Source organism: Gopherus flavomarginatus, chromosome 7, assembly GCF_025201925.1.
Source record: "Gopherus flavomarginatus isolate rGopFla2 chromosome 7, rGopFla2.mat.asm, whole genome shotgun sequence".
Taxonomy (NCBI): domain Eukaryota; kingdom Metazoa; phylum Chordata; order Testudines; family Testudinidae; genus Gopherus; species Gopherus flavomarginatus.
This window is the reverse complement of record NC_066623.1, coordinates 114,275,074-114,294,485: the sequence shown is the minus strand read 5'-3', so window position 1 is coordinate 114,294,485 and position 19,412 is coordinate 114,275,074. Positions and strand designations below refer to the sequence as shown.

At 47.1% G+C, this 19,412-nt stretch overlaps 2 protein-coding genes and 1 non-coding gene across 8 annotated transcripts in view; 1 reads left to right on the top strand and 2 right to left on the bottom strand.

Moving 5' to 3' along the window:
* ARMH1 (armadillo like helical domain containing 1) overlaps positions 1–9,127 on the top strand; it is a 35,636-nt gene extending 26,509 nt beyond the window's left edge. For 3 of the 5 annotated variants that reach the window (XM_050961205.1, XM_050961203.1, XM_050961204.1), the window contains exons 7-12: positions 2,451–2,573; positions 4,309–4,381; positions 5,513–5,642; positions 6,391–6,468; positions 8,283–8,402; positions 8,751–9,127. In XM_050961205.1, the coding sequence (XP_050817162.1) occupies positions 2,451–2,573; positions 4,309–4,381; positions 5,513–5,642; positions 6,391–6,468; positions 8,283–8,402; positions 8,751–8,768 (542 nt within the window). In that variant the 3' untranslated portion in view covers positions 8,769–9,127. Of the gene's footprint in view, positions 1–2,450; positions 2,574–4,308; positions 4,382–5,512; positions 5,643–6,390; positions 6,469–7,259; positions 7,466–8,282; positions 8,403–8,750 lie in introns of those variants that run through there. The other 2 variants (XM_050961206.1, XM_050961207.1) reach the window with 2 other exon arrangements.
* Positions 7,331–7,494, bottom strand: LOC127056075 (U1 spliceosomal RNA). Its single transcript, XR_007775718.1, has one exon. It is a non-coding gene; the product is annotated as a U1 spliceosomal RNA (small nuclear RNA).
* Positions 9,128–11,190: 2,063 nt separating the features above from the next.
* The window catches only part of KIF2C (kinesin family member 2C), a 53,231-nt gene continuing 45,009 nt past the window's right edge, over positions 11,191–19,412 (bottom strand). For both annotated transcript variants that reach the window (XM_050961134.1, XM_050961135.1), the window contains 4 exons: positions 17,909–18,020; positions 15,125–15,241; positions 14,641–14,764; positions 11,191–11,929 (listed from right to left, as the gene is read on the bottom strand). In XM_050961134.1, the coding sequence (XP_050817091.1) occupies positions 11,850–11,929; positions 14,641–14,764; positions 15,125–15,241; positions 17,909–18,020 (433 nt within the window). In that variant the 3' untranslated portion in view covers positions 11,191–11,849. The remainder of the gene's footprint in view (positions 11,930–14,640; positions 14,765–15,124; positions 15,242–17,908; positions 18,021–19,412) is intronic.

The following is a 19,412-nucleotide window of genomic DNA, read 5'->3' as shown; positions in this document are numbered from 1 at the left end:
TCGGACCTGGCTTTGATTTTCCTTCTATTGTACCTTTTCTTTTTAGGGTGGACTCTTCTTACTTTGTTAGGGCTCTTGTCTGCATCTTCAGCCGGTGGGGTTTGAACTTTATTTCATCAGGACAGGCTGGGGCTGGAGGTTGATTCCATCATCCATACATACCTCAGTCACACATCTAAACTAAACTAATAAGATTACAGCAGGGTTTGCAAAAATGAAGGTTGGAGGAAGCTTTTACAAAATGGAGTGAGCGTTTTAAAATGGGATTTGAATTACAATATGGCAAACAGTGAACAGAAGTAACAATACAGACAAGTGTAGTGGATGGCAAACAGTGAACAGAAGTTACAGTGTAGGCAAGTGTAGTGAATGGTGAACAGAAGTTACATGAATAAAGTGAACAATTAAAAACAATTTCATTTATCAGTTCTACAGTCAGATGGGCTCATAAGGGCTAGTAGGGGAGGACAGACTGGGGCAGGGACTGAATGGAAGTGGAGGCACAGAGCCACAGGGGGGAGAGAGGTGCAGGGCCACATGGTGATGGGGGAGGAGGTGCAGAGCTACATAGGGATAGGAGGGGGCACAGAAACACATGAGGACAGGGGGAGAGGGATAGGGACAGGGAAATGGCTGAGTGGGGGGAATGGGGAGGGAAGACAGGGACACATGGGGACAGGGGAGTGGCTGAGTGGGAGCACAGAGACACAGCGGGATAGGCAGAGGGAGTACAGAGCCACAAAGGGACAGGGGGAGAGGGTGCAGGGCCACATGGGGATGGGGGGAATGGGTGTCTGAGTGGGGTAAAGGGACATGTGTGGACAGGGGGTGCAAGGACACAGAATGGGATCTGTGAAAGCAGCAGAGAGTCCTGTGGCACCTTACAGACTAACAGACATATTGGAGCATGAGCTTTTGTGGGTGAATACCCACTTCGTCGGATGCCGGATGTATTCACCCATGAAAGCTCATGCTCCAATACGTCCCTTAGTCTATAAGGTGCCACAGGACTCTTTGCTGCTTTTACAGATCCAGACTAACACAGCTACCCCTCTGATACTTGACAGAATGGGATTTATGCAACTTCTAAAGAATTAGGTTTTTTTCCTCCCCTAGAAAAAACAATTTTACTTAAACTTTCAATGGCTTGTGAAACCAAAGCATTTGACTCATCACTTTATGAATTATTTTATAGACATCAAATAAAAATGTTATCTAATTTTCCACAAAAATTAGACTAATTCACAGAACATTTCAAAAAATTCCATGTAAGCTCAGAAAAGCTCATTGCCACGGAAATGTTAAGTAAAATGCAAAAGATTTATTCCCTCTGAGGAGAAAAAAATGCTAAATATAAAAGTACAAGGACATTTGGAGGGGAGCTGAGGGTTCTTACAAATGTTTTCATTGTAGAGCTCTGTGTTCTGTACAGCCCAATCCTCATCAGGGAAGTCGAACAGAAATTGGCACATCTTTCCACGGACACGGAACTGCTCAAAGAAAGGCTTTTCAATGTGCAATGCATCATGGGTATGCAAATGAGCTGGTGCTCCCAGAGCCCTGCTCCCAGACCAGACCCAGCTTCTCCCTTCTGCTGCGAGCTGAGCTGAGCCGTGCTCGTGGGGAAGCTGCTTTTAGCCTCTCAGCAGCTGCCCTGGGGATGGTTGGCTCTACTGCCCAGCTGTTGGAGGCATCAGAGCAGGTGGCTGCAAGCTGAGGGGACATTGAGTGTGGCACCTGCATATTTACTACATAACTGGGTAAAGGTTTCATATTTGCACTAATCCTGGAGCTTGATGACTCTCTGAGATGCTCAGGAGTCCTGACTCTGCCCCCTGCAAGTGGAGGGCCTGGGAGTTCCCAGCAGGAGCTGTTGCCTCTGTGTTCTAGCACTTTCCAAATTCCCAACATTCCCAGACTGAAACTCCTGAAAGGTGTGTGGGGAAGCTGCTCCTGCCCCGTCCACCTGGAGCCTGCAGCACAGTGGGGCAGTGTTGCTGTCAGTGGTGCACATGTGCAAAATGTATGTAACCCTCACATGTTCAGTACCCCGGCAGCCTCCCGCTGTGCCCCAGAGAGTTCTATGCAACCAGAGGTCTGTGCTGTAATAGAAAGCCAGCCATGTTTTGGTTGGGCTCTTTGCCATCCACATACTCTAGCTGGCCAGCCCATGGGGTATTATCTACGAGCCAGGAGAACGTGTTTCTGCTTTCAAATGCACAGAGCGTATCTTGGCCTCCTGTTCTGTTTCTGAGCAACTTCCAGACGGGAACAGAGCAGAATCCAGCCCTAGTCAAGGAGGTTTACTTTGAACAGGCAGAAGGAAAATACAGCTCTTTCAGACGCCAGCGTTCAGACCATTGTCTCTGACGTTTCACCTGCTGCTGGGATTGCTGTGCAGCCTTGTTAGAGCACCAAGGTGGCGCTTTGCCCTCTTTCCTTGTCTTCAGCCATTCAGCTGATAAAGGATCTCATGGCCTATGAAGTCCGGCCAGCGCTGCTGAAGGGTCTGGTTGAATTACTTAAACCGCCAGGGAAAGAGACGGCTAAAGTGAAAGGCAAAGCCCTGGAAGGTAAGAGGTCACATGTCTGCTTGGAGGCTGCAGAGTGCTGCAAAGTGGGTTGCTCTTTCTCTGCTTGCTCAGTGACTCACCAGCCACTGATGGGCGACTTTGGTACCTTAGTCTCCTTGGGTGGAACCCCGGGGTTTGCAAACTGGTGGTCGTGACCGCTCTGGGTGTCACAAGGTTATTACCTGGGGGGTCATGAGCTGCCAGGCTCCACCCCAAACGCTGCTTCGTTTCCAGCATTTATAACAGTGTTAACTATTTTTAAAGTGTTTTTAATGTATAAGGGAGGTCTCACTCAGCGGCTTGCCATGTGAAAGGGGTCACCAGTACAAAAGTTTGAGACCCACTGGTGGAACTGGCCCTCGCTAATCCATCCCTGCGCTGCCTTGGCAGAGGTCAGATGCTGCAGTCAACCTTCTGGCTGATTTGAGAGGGTGACGGCTGTTCACAAGAGGAGATGCAGAAGTCTCTTCCTAGTAGGCATGGTACCCATTGCAGTGGGCCCCGTCTCCAGGTGGGGCGGGAGGAGAACAACAGGCTGGTGCTGGGTCCTGCTGGGAGGCTGATACCCACCGCCACAGGAAACATAACAAGGGGCGAGGCACCCGTCCCCTTCCCAGGAGGAGCTAGAGACCACATGCCCCTTAAGCTCTGCCTTGCAAGAGGCAGGGCCGGCTCTAGGCTTTTTGCCACTCCAAAAGCTCCGAAAGCGCAACTGCCTGAGCAAAAAAAAAAAAAAAAAAAAAAAAAAAAAGAGAAGAAGAATGGCCGGTGTGCCGCCCCTGGCATTGTGCCGCCCCAGGCACGTATTGGTTTGCTGGTGCCTAGAGCCGGTCCTGGCAAGAGGCCAAGGTAGAAGAGAATCTCCCTCTTTTCTCCTCCCCACTTCACCAGGACAGCTGAGCACCATGGGTAGGTGGGTGCAGTCCCAGCACGTGGGGTGTCCTTCCTCCTGATTGCAGCCGCCCTCTCTTTTCCCTTCTCCTTTCCTGTGACAGGTGAGAGGAGATGGCAAGCAGGGCCCCCATGGCAGTTGGAGGCCTGCACTGCACTCTCCAGGCCTCCATATCCCCTGCCCCTGTCCCCACTGCAGACATACCTCCACGTATGGGTGTCACAGCTTCCTCTGATGCTGCTTCCTTTGATGCAGGCTCTTGCGTCCTGTTCACCAGTGACCCTCTGGCGAGTTGCAGAGATCAGCTTTGTCTGTTTTGGGTAATGGGAACTGCCAGGCAACAACAAACATCCAGCTTGTTGGAGCCCTCGGAGCAGGAATGGGAATGTTGATGCTATTTGTGAACTGTGTGGATTCGTTCAGTTAATGCAGCAAAGTTACTGGAAAGCAGAGGATGCGGCGCTGTCTTTCAGAGATCTTAAAGTCAATTCCCTTCTGCATGTGGCCAGAGAAAATTAAAGATCCCAGGACACCTTTTCAAGAGTCAGGAAAACCTTGGTTTTCTGCTCCACATCCTGTCTCAATGAAACAGACTGTAAGGTCCCAGGCTGTCTGAGTTGCTGCATTAGCCTGAAACAGTCACTGAGCAGTGAGAGCTCCTTGTGAAGCACTGGGCTACAGTACATTTTGTGTGGAGATTCCCTTGGGGATGTTGCTTTAATCTCACTAATCCTCTTTTCTTCAGGTGCTACTGCTCTAATCCCCCAGGTTATAACTAAAGCTTTCTGGCAGCAGCATGGCTCCAGCCCTAGTTTTCATCCTGTTTAATGTTCCCCCATTCAGACCCAGCCACACTCCATCTTCCTGAGCCCTTGTCGGTGTATGTACAGCAAGCCGCTGCAGCAAAAACCATCGGGTAAGAACATTCAGAGCACACTACAAAGGGAGATTTATACAGGATTTAGAGAAGCTGCTTCCTTTATGGAGAAAAGGCCAGTCGTTATCCTTCAGAGGGAATCTTTAGTCCTCTGCCATTAAAAAAAAACAACACTGAGTATTTCCCTGGGGCTCTGCAACTTCTCCATATAGACTTTGCGGGCTTTCATCCATTCACAACAATGCTCAGGAGCTCAGAGAGAAGCATTTCTGCTTGGGTAGCAAAATCCAGACCCTGCCCTGTTACTAACAACACCTGAAATTATTCAAAGCTTTCATTATAGGTGAAATATAATATCAACCTTTACTCTGGCCATTAATAGAGAGTCAGAATGTTCCCTCTGTTTCCAGGCCAGCATAGACAGGGACAGCGTTAGCACCTTGCCACATACCTGGACCAAACCATGCTACATAACAGTACAGAGCCTGTTGTATTCTCAGGGAAGGAGAGAGTCTCTTGTAGTGAAATGCCTCGACTTAACAATTTTACATCGACAGCATAGTGCATGGAACCAAAGTCAGTGTCTGACCCAGTGAATCCCGAAACTCTCTGTCTCCATGCTTCCCTGTAGCTCGCTTCCTGTTAGAGATCTGCAGAGTCCACAAGATAGTCCGATGCCAAATTGCTCCCTTTAAAAGCAGAAGACGACGATAACACCGGCCATGTTGCTTTCTCCAGTGATGTGCTCAATAATAAGATAATGCAATTTACTGTTCCACCCTGGATGCTGCATTCTATGGGGTAACATGGTGGGTTCCCTAGGATGTAATATGTAAATCAGGTGTTTTTATTGTCAATCGTTAAAAGAATTGTAGAGCCCCAAACATAGATGTTAAAAAGTTCACATGCAGCCATGGGCTCCCTGTTCAGTTTAAGAATAGCACCCGTCCTTGTTCATTGGTGTTAGTCATTCGCTAGTGAACATGGAAAGATGGAGGCATCACTTTGCACTTGGATCAGCACCACACCTAAGGCAACAGGACTAGAATCTGTCCCTCCAAATTGCCAGATGTGGCTCTTTCATTTCATTCCCAGGAAGCTCCTGTTGTTGTGGGAGTCTTCTCCCAGGCAGAAGAGCCTTGGAGCCTGACTGTGCTGATTTCCTTGCAGCATCCTAGCCCAGGACTCCACCAAACTGGCTGAAGAGATGATCCAGCTGAGAGTGGTGCACGGCCTTATGTGTGCTATGGGGAACCAGGATCATACCACCTGCCAGAGACAGGCCAGCATCTCTCTAGAGGTGAGTGTCTCTGTGGGGGGCAATGTGGATTTTAATGTGGATTCCTCCCCGTAAGCTCCTGAGCAGTGGGCGCTATTCAGATAAAGGGGATCAGTCACACTGGGGCAAGGCTGGAAAAAATGGTCATTGATGATACAGCAACGTACCTACGGTTTGTGTGTCCCCTCTGCTGTTAGTGCTTGAGGACAAGCTTATCCCTTCCCAAGCCCAGTTCTCCTTCTGCTTAACAGTCATGATTCCCCAACAAAAACCGTTCACTGAGGTGGAGTTAAGGGCAGTCAATAATTGAGAAGAAACCTTCACGGAATGGGTCGCAGTTTTGAATAATACAAAATCGGGAAATTCAACATAAAGACCATGCTTCCAACCCAACCTAAAGCCTGCAGCCTAGAGAAATCCAGAGTGAAGGTCGTCCATTCCGGTCCAGAGGGGGCATCGGCTCTAAAGCCCCGTGGTGCGATGGTTAACTAGACCCCTGCCAATCACAGAAGCTGAAATATCCAGCTGTTCTCGCAGTATGGGTGGGGCTTGGGTGTTGTACTGACCCTTTCCCCATCTATTGAACCCCGGCCCCCAGCAGTGCTGGCGCTCAAAGAGGCGAACAGCAGAATGGGGCAATGGACAGATAAATCCCAGGTGGGAAGGAGAACTGAACTGGAGCACTTTCCCATCCTGTGAGGATGCTGCTTTTCAGTGGAGCCAGACACCTCCTCCCTCCTTTTGCACTTATTGGGGTGTTTTGTTGCAGTATTTTGTCCGGACATTTCCCATTGTGGAGGAGCATGTGAGGAAGGCAACAGGAGAGACTCTGTTCCAGCTTTTTATGGTAAATGGGCTTCTCTACCTGCCAGGGCTTGTTACTGGTCTGGAACATGGGCCATTTTGCAGGGATAATGGGGACTGGGTTTCATTCCTCTAAAGCCGCAGTGGAGCTCCAGTTCCTGATCCGACGCCAGAGACAACGGGGGTCAGATCACAATGTCCTCAGTTAAATGAATTGCTTTGGTTTTGGCCCAACATCCCCAAAGACCTCACTCCATGCAGTGGGTATCAGTGTGCACCTGCACTATCCATCTGTACTAATGAGGTGGGACGATTGGTGCAAATCACAGCGGGGCCTGAGGTCTGAAGTCTGGGGGGAGGGGATGGTTCTTTTCTGACTTGAGGTCCGTCGTTAGTGTAACTGGAGTAACACTGAAGGACGTATCTGGACTCACGTTTGCATGGTGATGTTGGAAAAGTGGCGAGACATGCAGGGCTAGCAGTGTCCCAGAATGAGGAGCTAGGCATGGGTCTCCATCTGAATCTGAGCTCTCCTGCCTTGAGGTGGCTCAGGACTGAACACCATGTAAATCAGAGGAAGCCCTGTCACATGGGCCCATTAAACCTGAGCAGGATAAAGCCATAGGAAATGTCCTGCAGCCAACAATCCTGGCCTGTCCTGGACTCAGTGGGGCCTAATAAGACTTTCCCAGTTCCCTGTTATTTCCTTTTGGGGGAAGTGGTAGATGGCAAACTCAGCTGGCAAAAAGAGACACGGCTGGTTCCGTTAGCTTCAGCAGGGCTGTGCTGATTTACCCCGTCTGGGTGTCTGGCTCTGTACGTTTAATTGCACAGTGCTCAGGAGGGGATGGAGGGAAGAGAGTCTGGGACTGCTGAGCTTCATCTTCCTTTGCCTAATCGAGCGCCAGGGGAGAGCGCGAACGCAGTCCCCCACCACCACAAATTATGCAGTCGAGTTTCCCGCATTTGGGGAAATCGCAGGGGTCAGCACACCCGCAGTGCAATGGATGAGCCTCACCCTGGGAAAACCACCTTCGTGATCATGGTATCTTCCCTGGAGCACAGGTTACACCCTGATTAGCAGGCCTGCCCTGACAGCCAACCGCTCACCAGGGAATTAGCCCTTAAACTGTTCTCATGTCAACAGCCTCTGCCTTGCAGCAGTGGAGAGCTAAGTTCCCTCTAAGCTGTGCAGCACAGAGGCACAGTGGAGAGAGACACCTCTCCCCCAGCCTCGGGCTGCTGCAGTGAGAGAGGGCTAGGGGGAGTCCTCTCTCCCCATCGCAGTCCCATGGCATCCCAAACTACTCAGCCCCAGCCCTCACCCCAAGCCTCTGCCCCAGCCCTGAGCCCCCTCCCACACTCTGAACCCCTCATCCCCAGTCTCATTCCAGAGCCTGCACCCCAAGCCTCTGCCCCAGCCCTGAGCCCCCTCCCATACTCCAAACCCCTCAGACCCACCCCTGCCACACATCACCTCCATATTGGTACACCTAACAGAATCCATTCCACACATGGATGTAAAAAGTAAGAGGGAACATTGAGAGCAGGAGTCATTTACCAGGGAGAGCCAAGATTATCCAGCATGCTCCCAGTCCCGTCACTGGTTTCTCTGCTCAGGAATCAGTCACACCAGCCAGCCCCTGGGCTGAGGGCTATGCTCAGTGCAATGACGTGTGGAGACTGGCAAAAGGAAACTTTGCCAGGACTCCACTGCCTTCTCATTGCCAAGACTGCCCATCTGAGGGGGCTTGTCAGGACCCTTCCTCCTTCTCTGGCTGGCCCTTCTTGTGCCCTTGCTGGCTCCTCAAGTCCCTATAAGCTGCTAACCTCTTGCCTTTTTGCTGGTTCCCCTAGAGAGATGCCAAGACCTTGTACATGAACATGGATGCAGTACAGGTTGATATTCTGGCATCGAATCAAGTGAACATCCCAGGAAGTTTAGCAAGCCCAGAAGGGATGCTGCCCATGGAAGGTGTGTAGGGGGTCATGAAAAGCGAGACTCAGATACCAGGGCCCAATTTTCCTCTTGCTTAGACAAGTGTAAATCAAGAGTCAGCCCTTCTAAGTCAGTGGGGATACCCCAGTGGATGGGAGAGGAGAATCGAGCCTCTGATGGGGGTGGGGCCAGCCCAGGGAGCAAGAGGCCAAAGCAGAGGGTGAATTCCAGGTCCCTGCATGGAGCTAAGGTGGTGTCCCATGTAAGAGTCTGGATGCTAGAGGGTTCCCCATACAACCCTGCCTAGCATTAACAGCAAGGGCAGCCAGATCTCCTTGGTGTCACTGCCCCTCTGCGATTCAGGGCTCTGCTTTGTTCTTCCAGAGGAAGGAAGCACAGAATGAAAACTTCAAACAATGGAATGAAGTCAGCTCCTCTGCCCTGCCTCTTTCCCCTTTTCCACGCCCTCTGCCTCCCTCTCAGGCCATGCCCGTCTCTAGAGCCCTGCAAATCCGCTTGATAGCCGCATCTTTGGACCACTTCTGCAGATAGCAGCGCTCTGATGGTAAGAGCTGGGTGAGCAGCTGAGGAACTGCAGCACGGATCCTCCACCTGCCCTGGGTTGGGGGCTGGGACAGGAGGATGGGGGGCAGGGACACAGGCCAGGGCCTGCTTGGGCCCTCCACCCAGGGCAGGTGGAGGGTCTGCCACGGCTCCTCACAGGTACCAGCGTTGTACTCCCTGACCCGGCTCTGGCTGGTGGGGGTGGCTCGGAGCCACAGCCTAGGCAGTAGGAGTAAGAAAGAGCTGGGTGGGCAGCTGTGGAGAGCCACAGGGGACCCTCCACCTGCCCTAGGTGTGGAGCCAAGCAGCCCCGACCGGGGTCCCAGCCACTCGCCCAGGATCAGTGTCAAATTGTTATACATTCCAAGAGAAACTGGAAGTCTCTTTCTTAAACTCAGCAAAGCTTTTTAAATTATTTAGATTTATTTAAAAAATTTAATGTAAAGTGAGGGATTATTTTTTGCTCTTTGTGAAACCATCAAATTAAGCCTAGAAATGCTTTGGGCTCCCATTATGTTGGTGAGGCTATTTTTCCAGTAGGATAGGGTACATTTTGTCACAGATATTAATCCTGCTGTTTGGTTCAATATGTTTATCAGCATGAGTTACTTGCCAATTCAATGCTTGTATAATAAAAGTTTGTTGAAAATAACTTTCAGAGACATTTTCAAATGCCATTTTCTTTGTTTCCAAATGAAGGATTTAAAATATTAACTAATCCCCTAGTAATTTCTATACACTTAGTTTAGTGTAATCCACGTTTTCTATGTTGAAATGTAATGCTGCAAACAGAGGGTACTACCTGTGGCCTGTAGGTAATCAAGTGATCCATTGCCTGTCAACTATTCCCAGCTTCTGGCAGACAGAGGCTAGACACACCATTCCTGCCCATCCTGGCTAACAGCCATTGATGGACCTATCCTCCAGGAACTTATCTAGCTCTTTTTGGAACCCTGTTATAGTCTTGGCCTTCACAACAACATCCTCTGGCAAGAAGTTCCACAGGTTGACTGAGTTTGTGTGAAGAAATCCTTCCTTTTGTTTGTTTTAAACCTGCTGCCTGTTAATTTCATTGGGTGAGCCCTAGTTGTGTTATGAGAAGGAGTAAATAACACTTCCTTATTTACTTTCTCCACACCAGTCATCATTTTATAGACCTCTATCATATCCCCACTTAGTCTTCTCTTTTCCAAGCTGAAACATCCCAGTCTTATTAATCTCTCCTCATACAGCAGCAGTTCCATACCCCAATCATTTTTGTTGCCCTTTTCTAAACCGTTTTGAATCCCAATACATCTTTTTTTGAGATGGGGCAGCCACATCTGCACGCAGTATTCAAGATGTTGCCTAAGTATAAATTCATCAAACACCCACATGACATTGGCTGTCTTGTCTATCCCTTTCTTAATGATTCCCACCATTGTTCGTTTTTAGGACTGCTGCTGCACACTGAGTGGATGTTTCAGAGAACTATTCACAATGACTCCAAGATCTTTCTTGAATGGTAACAGCTAATTTAGCCCCATCATTTTATATGTATAGTTGGGATTATGTTTTCCAGTGTTGATAAATGCAAAAAAAAAAAATTCACATTGAATTTCATCAGCCATTTTTTTTTTGCCCAGTCATCCAGTTTTGAGAGATCCTTTTGTAGCTCTTCGCAGTCTGCCTGGGATTTAAATAGTTTTATATCATCTGCAAAATTTTGCCACTTCATTCCCCTCTCCCCCTTTCCAGATAATTTATGAATGTGTTGAACAACACTGGCCCCATACAGACCCCTGGGGGACACCACTATTTCTCTCTCTCCCTGCTGAAGACTGACCATTTATTCCTACCCTTCGTTTCCTATCTTTTAACCAGTTACCGATCCATGAGAGGCCCCTCTCTCTTATCCCATGACAGCTTACTTTGTTTAAGAGCCTTTGGTGAGGGACCTTGTCAAAGGCTTCCTGAAAGTCCAAGTACACTATATCCACTGGGCCCCCCCTTGTCCACATGCTTGTTGACCCCCTCAAAGAATTCTAGTAGATTGGCATTTCCCTTTAGAAAAATCATGTTGACTCTTCCAACAAATTATGTTAATTCATGTGTCTGACAATCTGTTCTTTACTATAGTTTCAACCAGTTGACCCAGTACTGAAGTGGATTTGAGGCACTCTGGGCTGTAGCCACCTATTGCTTAGGAGAGTCACTAGTCCAAAGACTTATCCCCTGTTCCCCTTCCAAAAACCAAGAGACAAGATACTTTAATTGATTTTTTTACTTAAATATAAACATTACAAACTTCAAAAGATTTTAATGACCAACCAGTCCCAAAAGCCAGTCTCTGCCATAAAGGCCAGTCTGTTCTGGAGGGAAGGTCTTCAAAGAATATCTTAAAGAACTGACAGTTGACAAGAAATTTTCTACAAGTCAGTTAATAAATCCAAGAATATTTATCTACCAGCCGAACTTCTTAAAAAAAATACAGATTTTATTTTATTTTTACAATTAAGTGTAGTCCATTTCCTTTGTAAAGCAGCTAGAGTTGCAGTTTTTAAACCATTTCACAATATATCTAGAAGCAAAAAAAGTTGATGTACACTAGAATACACACGTTTCTCTAGTTACAGCAGAGCAGATAATTCTGTCACTAAATGAGGGGAAGAGGTAGCTAATGACAGGAAGAGCTACAAGTTTCCCCCTCCCCACTGTCAGGAGGGCATTTCTAGAACAGTTACTGCCAAGTCCCTACAGATCCTGGGACCTGCATGGTCAAAGGCTGCTATTCTGACCTCTTGTCTTCAGGTAGACCTGACTTAAGAATACTTTATTGTATCACATTTAAAATAGGCCGAGTTAACATAGAAACCACTGACATATGATAGACATATACAGAGAAGAGAAAAATGGTGTTTGTGAATCAGGTTTTGGTATATTTACTGAGGCCGCCTCTTACTCATCTGCTTGCTGGCCTGCTCCTCCAGGTGCATGGCAAGAGCCAGGGACTCCACGACATCTGCAATGAAGTTTGGGAGTTAGGTGGCAGACTGACTTGGACACATGGCGACTTCAGCATTTGAGGCTGTTTCAATTTCACATTTGTTCTGGGTGCAGAGACTAGAATCTGGGTTTTGTGACGTTGAAGGGGACAGGAAGAGCTAGGAACTGAGCAGGGAGGAGGTGTAAGAATACAGCAGGAACTTGGGTGGTTGATGAGACCCTTGAGTCCCTGACTCCTATCTGTACCTGCCTTCAAGGAAATACACCGCGGTATTCACACACCCCCACAGAAACACTATTGTAATCCTCTTTGTACAAAATATGCCCTGTGAGGTATTGTCTGAACTCCTCCTCACTGGTCAGTGATATCATGGTGAAGTGTACACGTACTATTGCTATGTAATGTTATGGGCACATGTTCAAACTCAGGTTGACCAGGTCTACCTAACTGGGCCAACAGGCCTGTCAAACAAAGGGGTGCATGTTTATAGTTAATATGCAAACGGAGGTAAACAGAGTCCTCAGACAACAAGAGAAGAACGCAGATAAAGAAAATCTGCATTTCAATATACACAGGTGAAAAGAAACAGCAGGAAGCCTCCCTCCTCCACCAGACTCCGTGTCTCCTTGCTCTCAGCTGGCAAGAGGTGTGAGCAGGGGTCACTCTCAGGAAAGTGCTGTTGAAAGGGTGACTGAACTAGGAAGACAGGTGGTGATCTCCCCCTGCCTCCCTTCCAGACTGCGGGAGCAGAGCTGCTCTGGGAGTTTGCTCAGCAATGTCCTGAAAACCTATAGTAAGAACTTCACCGTGAACCACGTTTAGAAGGTTCTGTTTCTTTTCCTGGTTACTATTTCTAGCCTTTATGCCTCATTACTTGTACTCACTCTGTGTAGTTAAACTTGTTCGGTTCTTTAATCAAAGTTCATCTAGTGTAGTGACTCATTTAGGTAACTCCGCTGGAGGTGGCAAGCTGTTGTGTACTGATCCCCGCAGAGGGCGTTGGACCTAGCTGTATCGTTAAGGAGAGGACTGTACAGTGCAGGACATTTCTGGGGGGAAATCTGGGACTAGGAGTGTGTCGGGTCACCCTGCAAATAGTAACCAAGGCTGGTGGAAGCCAGAGTGTGGCTGGTGTTTGCTGACAGGCTTTACAGACAGACACCCAGGCTGTGACCTGCAGGAACCCAGGTGGAAGCTACAGCTGCAAGGCACCCCAGGGTGCAGGGCAAGTGGTGACAGCCCTCACTGGTCTGGATTGCACCATGAAATGTCCTACTCCCTCAGCTCCTGCTTGGGCTCCCTGCCTGGCCCGAGGGGCTTCTTCACTCTGCTCCCATCTCCCAGCTGCAATCGACATTACTTCCTCTACCTGTGCCACACAAAGCAGCCCGCGGAACACCATGCCTCTCTGGCCTCTCCAGGGGCTGGAGGAGGCTAGACTAGGGGCAGGTCTTAGCTGCTGTAGGTCACCCTCTTCCAAATCATCAGCTCCACTTGCTGACTCACAGGATCCTGCCATACATCACAGGGTTGCAGATTGAGGATATTTATGTACAGAAACCATCTTGCTCCCCAAACATTTCACTTCAAGTCCCTCGTGATTTTAGCAGCTAGTATTCCCATGTGCTCCTGGACAGAGATTAATGCCTCTGCCCTTCAAAAGGCATTCAGGGTTTGGTGTAGCCCCCAGTACTTCTGAACAGGGACCATTAAAGCCAAGCTAACATCGAAGTGGGGGCAAAAAGCCAAGAGTATTCCAATACTGTTTAGCCAGTCTGACATTAGTCTGGCCTGGGTGGAAACACAGCTAAAATGTAAATAGTTCCTCAACATTACCACGTGTCAACCAGCCAACCGTGTACATTCACATTATGCTGCCTGCATCACTGTTGCTATTAGTCCATTCTGGGACAAATCAAGGAAGCTGAGATAGCGCCTAGAGAACACGTACAGAACAGTATCAGAAGCGTACAAGGCAATTCATTCTGCACAGATCTGGGAAGAAGGGCCAGCGAGCTGGGTTATTCGCGCATAGAGGGGGGAAACTGAGTCCCTACAGCAGTGCTATGGCCTGGATTTACAAAAAAGGAAGTGTGCACACCAGCCCTGTGTGCTGGCAAGACATGGTTCGCTGCAGTGGCTACAAATATTGCCTGGTGGTAGATGGCCACAAGCCATGTTTAGAACCTGCATATCAGCAGCTGTTACAAGTCAGATTTAAGACCCAGTCTAAACTGATGTTCCTTCTCCTGGGAGTGACCAAAATAACTGATATACATCAATGGAAGGCAGAGATCCCAAGCTTTCCAGGGGTATACAGCATCCATTCCTATACCTTGAAAGTGTCAGTCACTGGTCCCTCAGGCAAGGGAAAACATATGATCACATCCTAGACAAGCCAGGATACCATCAGTATCCTTGGCTAGGCTTTGCTGGATACTGTAGCTCACCGAGTTACACTGTACCCTTGGAGAGGATTTTTCTGTACTAACCAGTTAGTGAGTGGATGACGCCAGCCAGAATATTGCTTAGGAAAGAACAGGCAACAGGACATACCATTTGCTTAGACAATCACCTCAACTCTGTCCGCACCACAGGAGGCATTGGAAGAGGATGACTTGCATCCAGAAGGATTCCAGAATACTTTACAAATGGCACAGGAATTCCCACTAACAGCGTTTCAAAGGTATGCATTGACAGCAAGCTCTGAAGTAGTCCCAGCTTACCTCCCATGCTGATGAAATGTCTTGATCCTTCCTTTATGAAGCATCTGGCTCTGTTCACAAATGTCTCCAGATCATAGTCTGGTTGCTCTGTCATTTCCAACAGGTCATCGAGTTCAGTCATCTTCTAGATTTAGAAAAGTGACATTGATTAGGAACTGGCTTTGTGCAAGTTTGGAATGTTTTCATGGCACATCCTATGCTTCTGTTAAGCAGATCGGAGCTTCTGAAGACAGTCCCTTGCCAATGCCAGCCCCAACCATCTGAAGTGGCTAGGCATTACCACAAGTCAGTTTACCTTAAGGGTGGGAAAGAAAAAGCTAGAATAAGTCACTAATGAGCAAAAAGGTGAACATTCTTTAACATTTAATTCCCACGTGCATCACAATCCCAGTTCTAAGAACACCCAACACAGTTTACTCAAATATGGCAAGTTGCTATCAATATGCAGAAGACAACTTGGCCTCACCTTAATCTTCAAACATACCTGTCTCATTTCTCTAAGTTCTTCTACAGCCTTCTCCTCCAGTTCACTAATCTGAGTCATGGCTTCACGGAAACTGGACATATGGGGAGACAACTCCTCTTCCTCCTCCTTGGAGAGCTAGTGTTCATGGGAAGAAACAAATCCCTGATAAGTAGAGAGAAATTGTTCTTTGAGCCTCCAAGTTCTGTTCCCAAAGGGGGTTACTTCTAGCTGCTGGGCTATGTTCACTGTCTGAGGCTTAAAATGTGTGTGAGTGAGACCCCTGATTTAAACAGATATTGCAAATCTAAATAATTCTGAAATGTAACCAATAATTTTAGACTTTGAAGTTTAGTGTGAAAGAGACTGCAAAATAGATTTTTGCCCATCCATTGGATTTTGTGCATATTCTTGATAAGATGCTATTATATTAACAAAGTATACAATAATGACAGATTTGCTTTTACATAATAATCAAGTTTAGCTATATATTAATAGGAAATTTTAAACCACAGGTGTATATTAAGCAAAATCAGTTTAATAACTGGTAGACCTGGCTTGGCTAGTAGTCTTTAGAACATCTCTATAGTTGATTGCACTTCAATCTACCCTACGTGGGCAACTAGCATGCAGCAGACAAGTTTATAATTTCTAAACACCCACCTTTTTTTCCTTTAGATGCCCAAGGATTTTTTTTTTTTTTTTTTGTTAAGCTGTGCACTGATATTTTTCTGGTGTTTTTGTTTGTGTGAAAGGGAGAAAGAGTGATCCGAGTAACTATAGGCCTGTTAGTTTGACATCTGTAGTATGTAAGGTCTTGGAAAAAATTTTGAAGGAGAAAGTAGTTAAGGACATGGAGGTCAATGGTAATTGGGACAAAGTACAACATGGGTTTTACTAAAGGTAGATCGTGCCAAACCAACCTGATCTCCTCCTTTGAGAAGGTGACAGACTATTTAGACAAAGGAAATGCGGTAGACCTAATTTACCTAGATTTCAGTAAGGCATTTGACACAGTTCCACATGCGGAATTATTAGTCAAATTGGAAAAGATGGGGATCAGTATGAGAATTGAAAGGTGGATAAGGAACTGGTTAAAGGGGAGACTACAACGGGTCATACTGAAGGGTGAACTGTCAGGCTGGAAGGAGGTTACTAGTGGAGTTCCTCAAGGATCGGTTTTGGGACCAACCTTTTTATTACCCACCTTGGCACAAAAAGCGGGAATGTGCTAATAAAGTTCGCGGATGACACGAAGCTGGGGGGTATTGCTAACACGGAGAAGGACCGGGATATCATACAGGAAGATCTGGATGACCTTGTAAACTGGAGTAATAGTAATAGGATGAAATTTAATAGTGAAAAGTGCAAGGTCATGCACTTCGGGATTAATAATAAGAACTTTAGATATAGATTGGGGACGCATCAGTTGGAAGCAACAGAGGAGGAGAAGAACCTTGGGGTACTGGTAGATCACAGGATGACTATGAGCCGCCAATGTGATATGGCTGTTAAAAAAGCAAATGCGATTTTAGGATGCATCAGGCGAGGTATTTCCAGCAAAGATAAGGAGGTGTTAGTACCGTTATATAAGGCGTTGGGGAGACCCCACCTGGAATACTATGTGCAGTTCTGGTCTCCCATGTTTAAGAAGGATGAATTCAAACTGGAACAGGTTCAGAGACGGGCTACTAGGATGATCCGAGGAATGGAAAACCTGTCATATGAAAGGAGACTCAAAGAGCTTGGCTTGTTTAGTCTAGCCAAAAGAAGGCTGAGGGGGGATATGCTTGCTCTTTATAAATATATCAGAGGGATTAATATTAGGGAGGGAGAGGAATTATTTAAGCTTAGTACCAATGTAGACACAAGAACGAATGGGTATAAACTGGACACTAGGAAGTTTAGACTTGAAATTAGACGAAGGTTTCTAACCATTAGAGGAGTGAAGTTCTGGAACAGCCTTCCAAGGGGAGTAGTGGGGGCAAAAGACATATCTGGCTTTAAGATTAAGCTTGATAAGTTTATGGAAGGGATAGTATGATAGGAGAGCCTAATTTTGGCAATTGATCTTTGATTATCGCCAGATAAGTATGCCCAGTGGTTGGTGATGGGATGTTGGATGGGATGGGATCTGAGTTACTGCAGAGAATTCTTTCCTGAGTGCTGGCTGGTGAGTCTTGCCCACATGCTCAGGGTTTAGCTGATCGCCATATTTGGGATCGGGAAGGAATTTTCCTCCAGGGCAGATTGGCAGAGGCCCTGGAGGTTTTTCGCTTTCCCCTGCAGCGTGGGGCATGGATCACTTGCTAGTGGATTCTCTGCAGCTTGAGGTCTTCAGACCACAATTTGAAGACTTCAGTAACTCAGGCATAGGTTAGGGGTTTGTTATAGAAGTGGATGGGTAGGGTTCTGTGGCCTGCTTTGTGCAGAGGGTCGGACTAGATGATCACATTGGTCCCTTCTGACCCTAGAATCTATGAGATGCCCACGTGATTAAATTTGGGTTACTAAAAAAAAAAAAAAAACTTTCACAGATTAACTTAATTTATTTATAGTGTAAGAGACCAAATCATTTACTACAATCTATGGTTTGTTTTTATTTTTCCAATTCTTTAGCACAAATATACCTATTTATTCTCTTGATGCAGAATTGCAAAAGCATCTAGTTATTGCTTTAAAATGTGCATTACTAGCATTTTGTAGCATAGTACGTACCTAGCACTGGTTATTTGGTCTCTGAAGTATATTTCATAACAAACCGAAGTGTGGGAAAGCCATTAACTATACAGTTTATCAACATACGTCATGCTGAAGACTTGACTCTTCTTCACTGGTGTCCAGTTCCTCGTTCTCTGTTTCCATACAATTCTGCATCTCACCACTCCCACCATTGTAAGGACTGAGCTCTTTCACTCTGGACAGGAGGAAGACTGCATTATGACAAAGTCTGCTTTGCCCCAAACGGTTACTTGGTACAGGTCACCTTGAATAGCTACTGCTACTTCCAGACTTCTCCAAGCCAGTGTTCAGTTCTGAGACAGATGCCATATTGACAGCCCTGAATGTTCTCACCATACAGCAGACACACAGGTAGTGAACACCCTCTTGGGGTGCGGGGAGGTTAAATTCCTTAACAATTGGGAGGTGCTTCTCCCAAGGTGCCTCATCAGTGTAGGTCTACCTGGCTTCTAGGACTTGCATCTAATCAAGCCACCATTTCTATCAGAGACGAACTGCCAGGGTGGTCAACAACACTGAAAACTGTCAGTTGAGCTTTACCTGGAGATGAACTTCTCACAGGTCGTCACCAAACTGACGTTTCATTACCAACTAGGACTTTAGCATTGAGGTCCGCTAACCTCAAAGACTGCTTAAACATTTGCTTTATGAGCTGCTTTTAGACAGAAGCTGTGACTTGACTACTCAGTACTAAAATTAGCTGTAATCTACCTGGAAGCAGAGATGGTCACCAAATCAACCCACCAGCTCCTTTCCCCCATAACCATGAATGATCTGAGCAAGGGACACTTGTGATTATTGGAACCATTTATTCAAATGTTATGGCTCCGAGGCAGAAGGCTGAAAGGCATCCTAACTCCACTTCTCTCACCTAGATCTGGATAGTGACTGCATGGAGCTGTTTCCTTAAAGAGCTTTAAAGCCACTTATGGCAATTAAACCTGCCATGGTATATTTCATATACTGCACTCCCCTCCCCACCCCGGTACGCAGCTGGGCACACAGCAGGCACTAGATGGTCACCGCACTAACACCTTTCTCCAGTGTTACACCTAGAAGTTGTTTGAATGGCGTTGGCATAAGGAAATTGGACTAAGGGAATGTCTACACTACAAACTTAAGTCAACTTAAATTAACATACAGCTACTGCACTAATTACTGCAGTTTTTCATGTCCACACTATCCTCCTTCTGTTGATGGTATGCGTCCTCACTAGGAGCGCTTGCATTGACTTAAGAACGGGCAGGGGGAGGAAGGGGGGCTGAGAGCCCAGGCAATAGTCAGACTCCAGCTGGAGCCCCCTACCCAGTTCAGGGTGACAGCCCGAGTTGTGAGCACAGCATAGGGTTCACAGTAGGGAGTCCACCAGCCTTTCTTGTCAATTTTGTGGCTCCAGCTGTGAGCCCCCTGCAGCAGAGCAGAGCTGTGAAACTGACATGGGCTGCTGTAAACCAGACACTGGATCATCCTGACTACAGGGATACAAGCCCTACGCCGCTCGTGGAGGTAGAGTTATTACGTCAGTGTAGCTGGGCACTTACATCGGTCGGAGCAAGGCTGTAGTGTT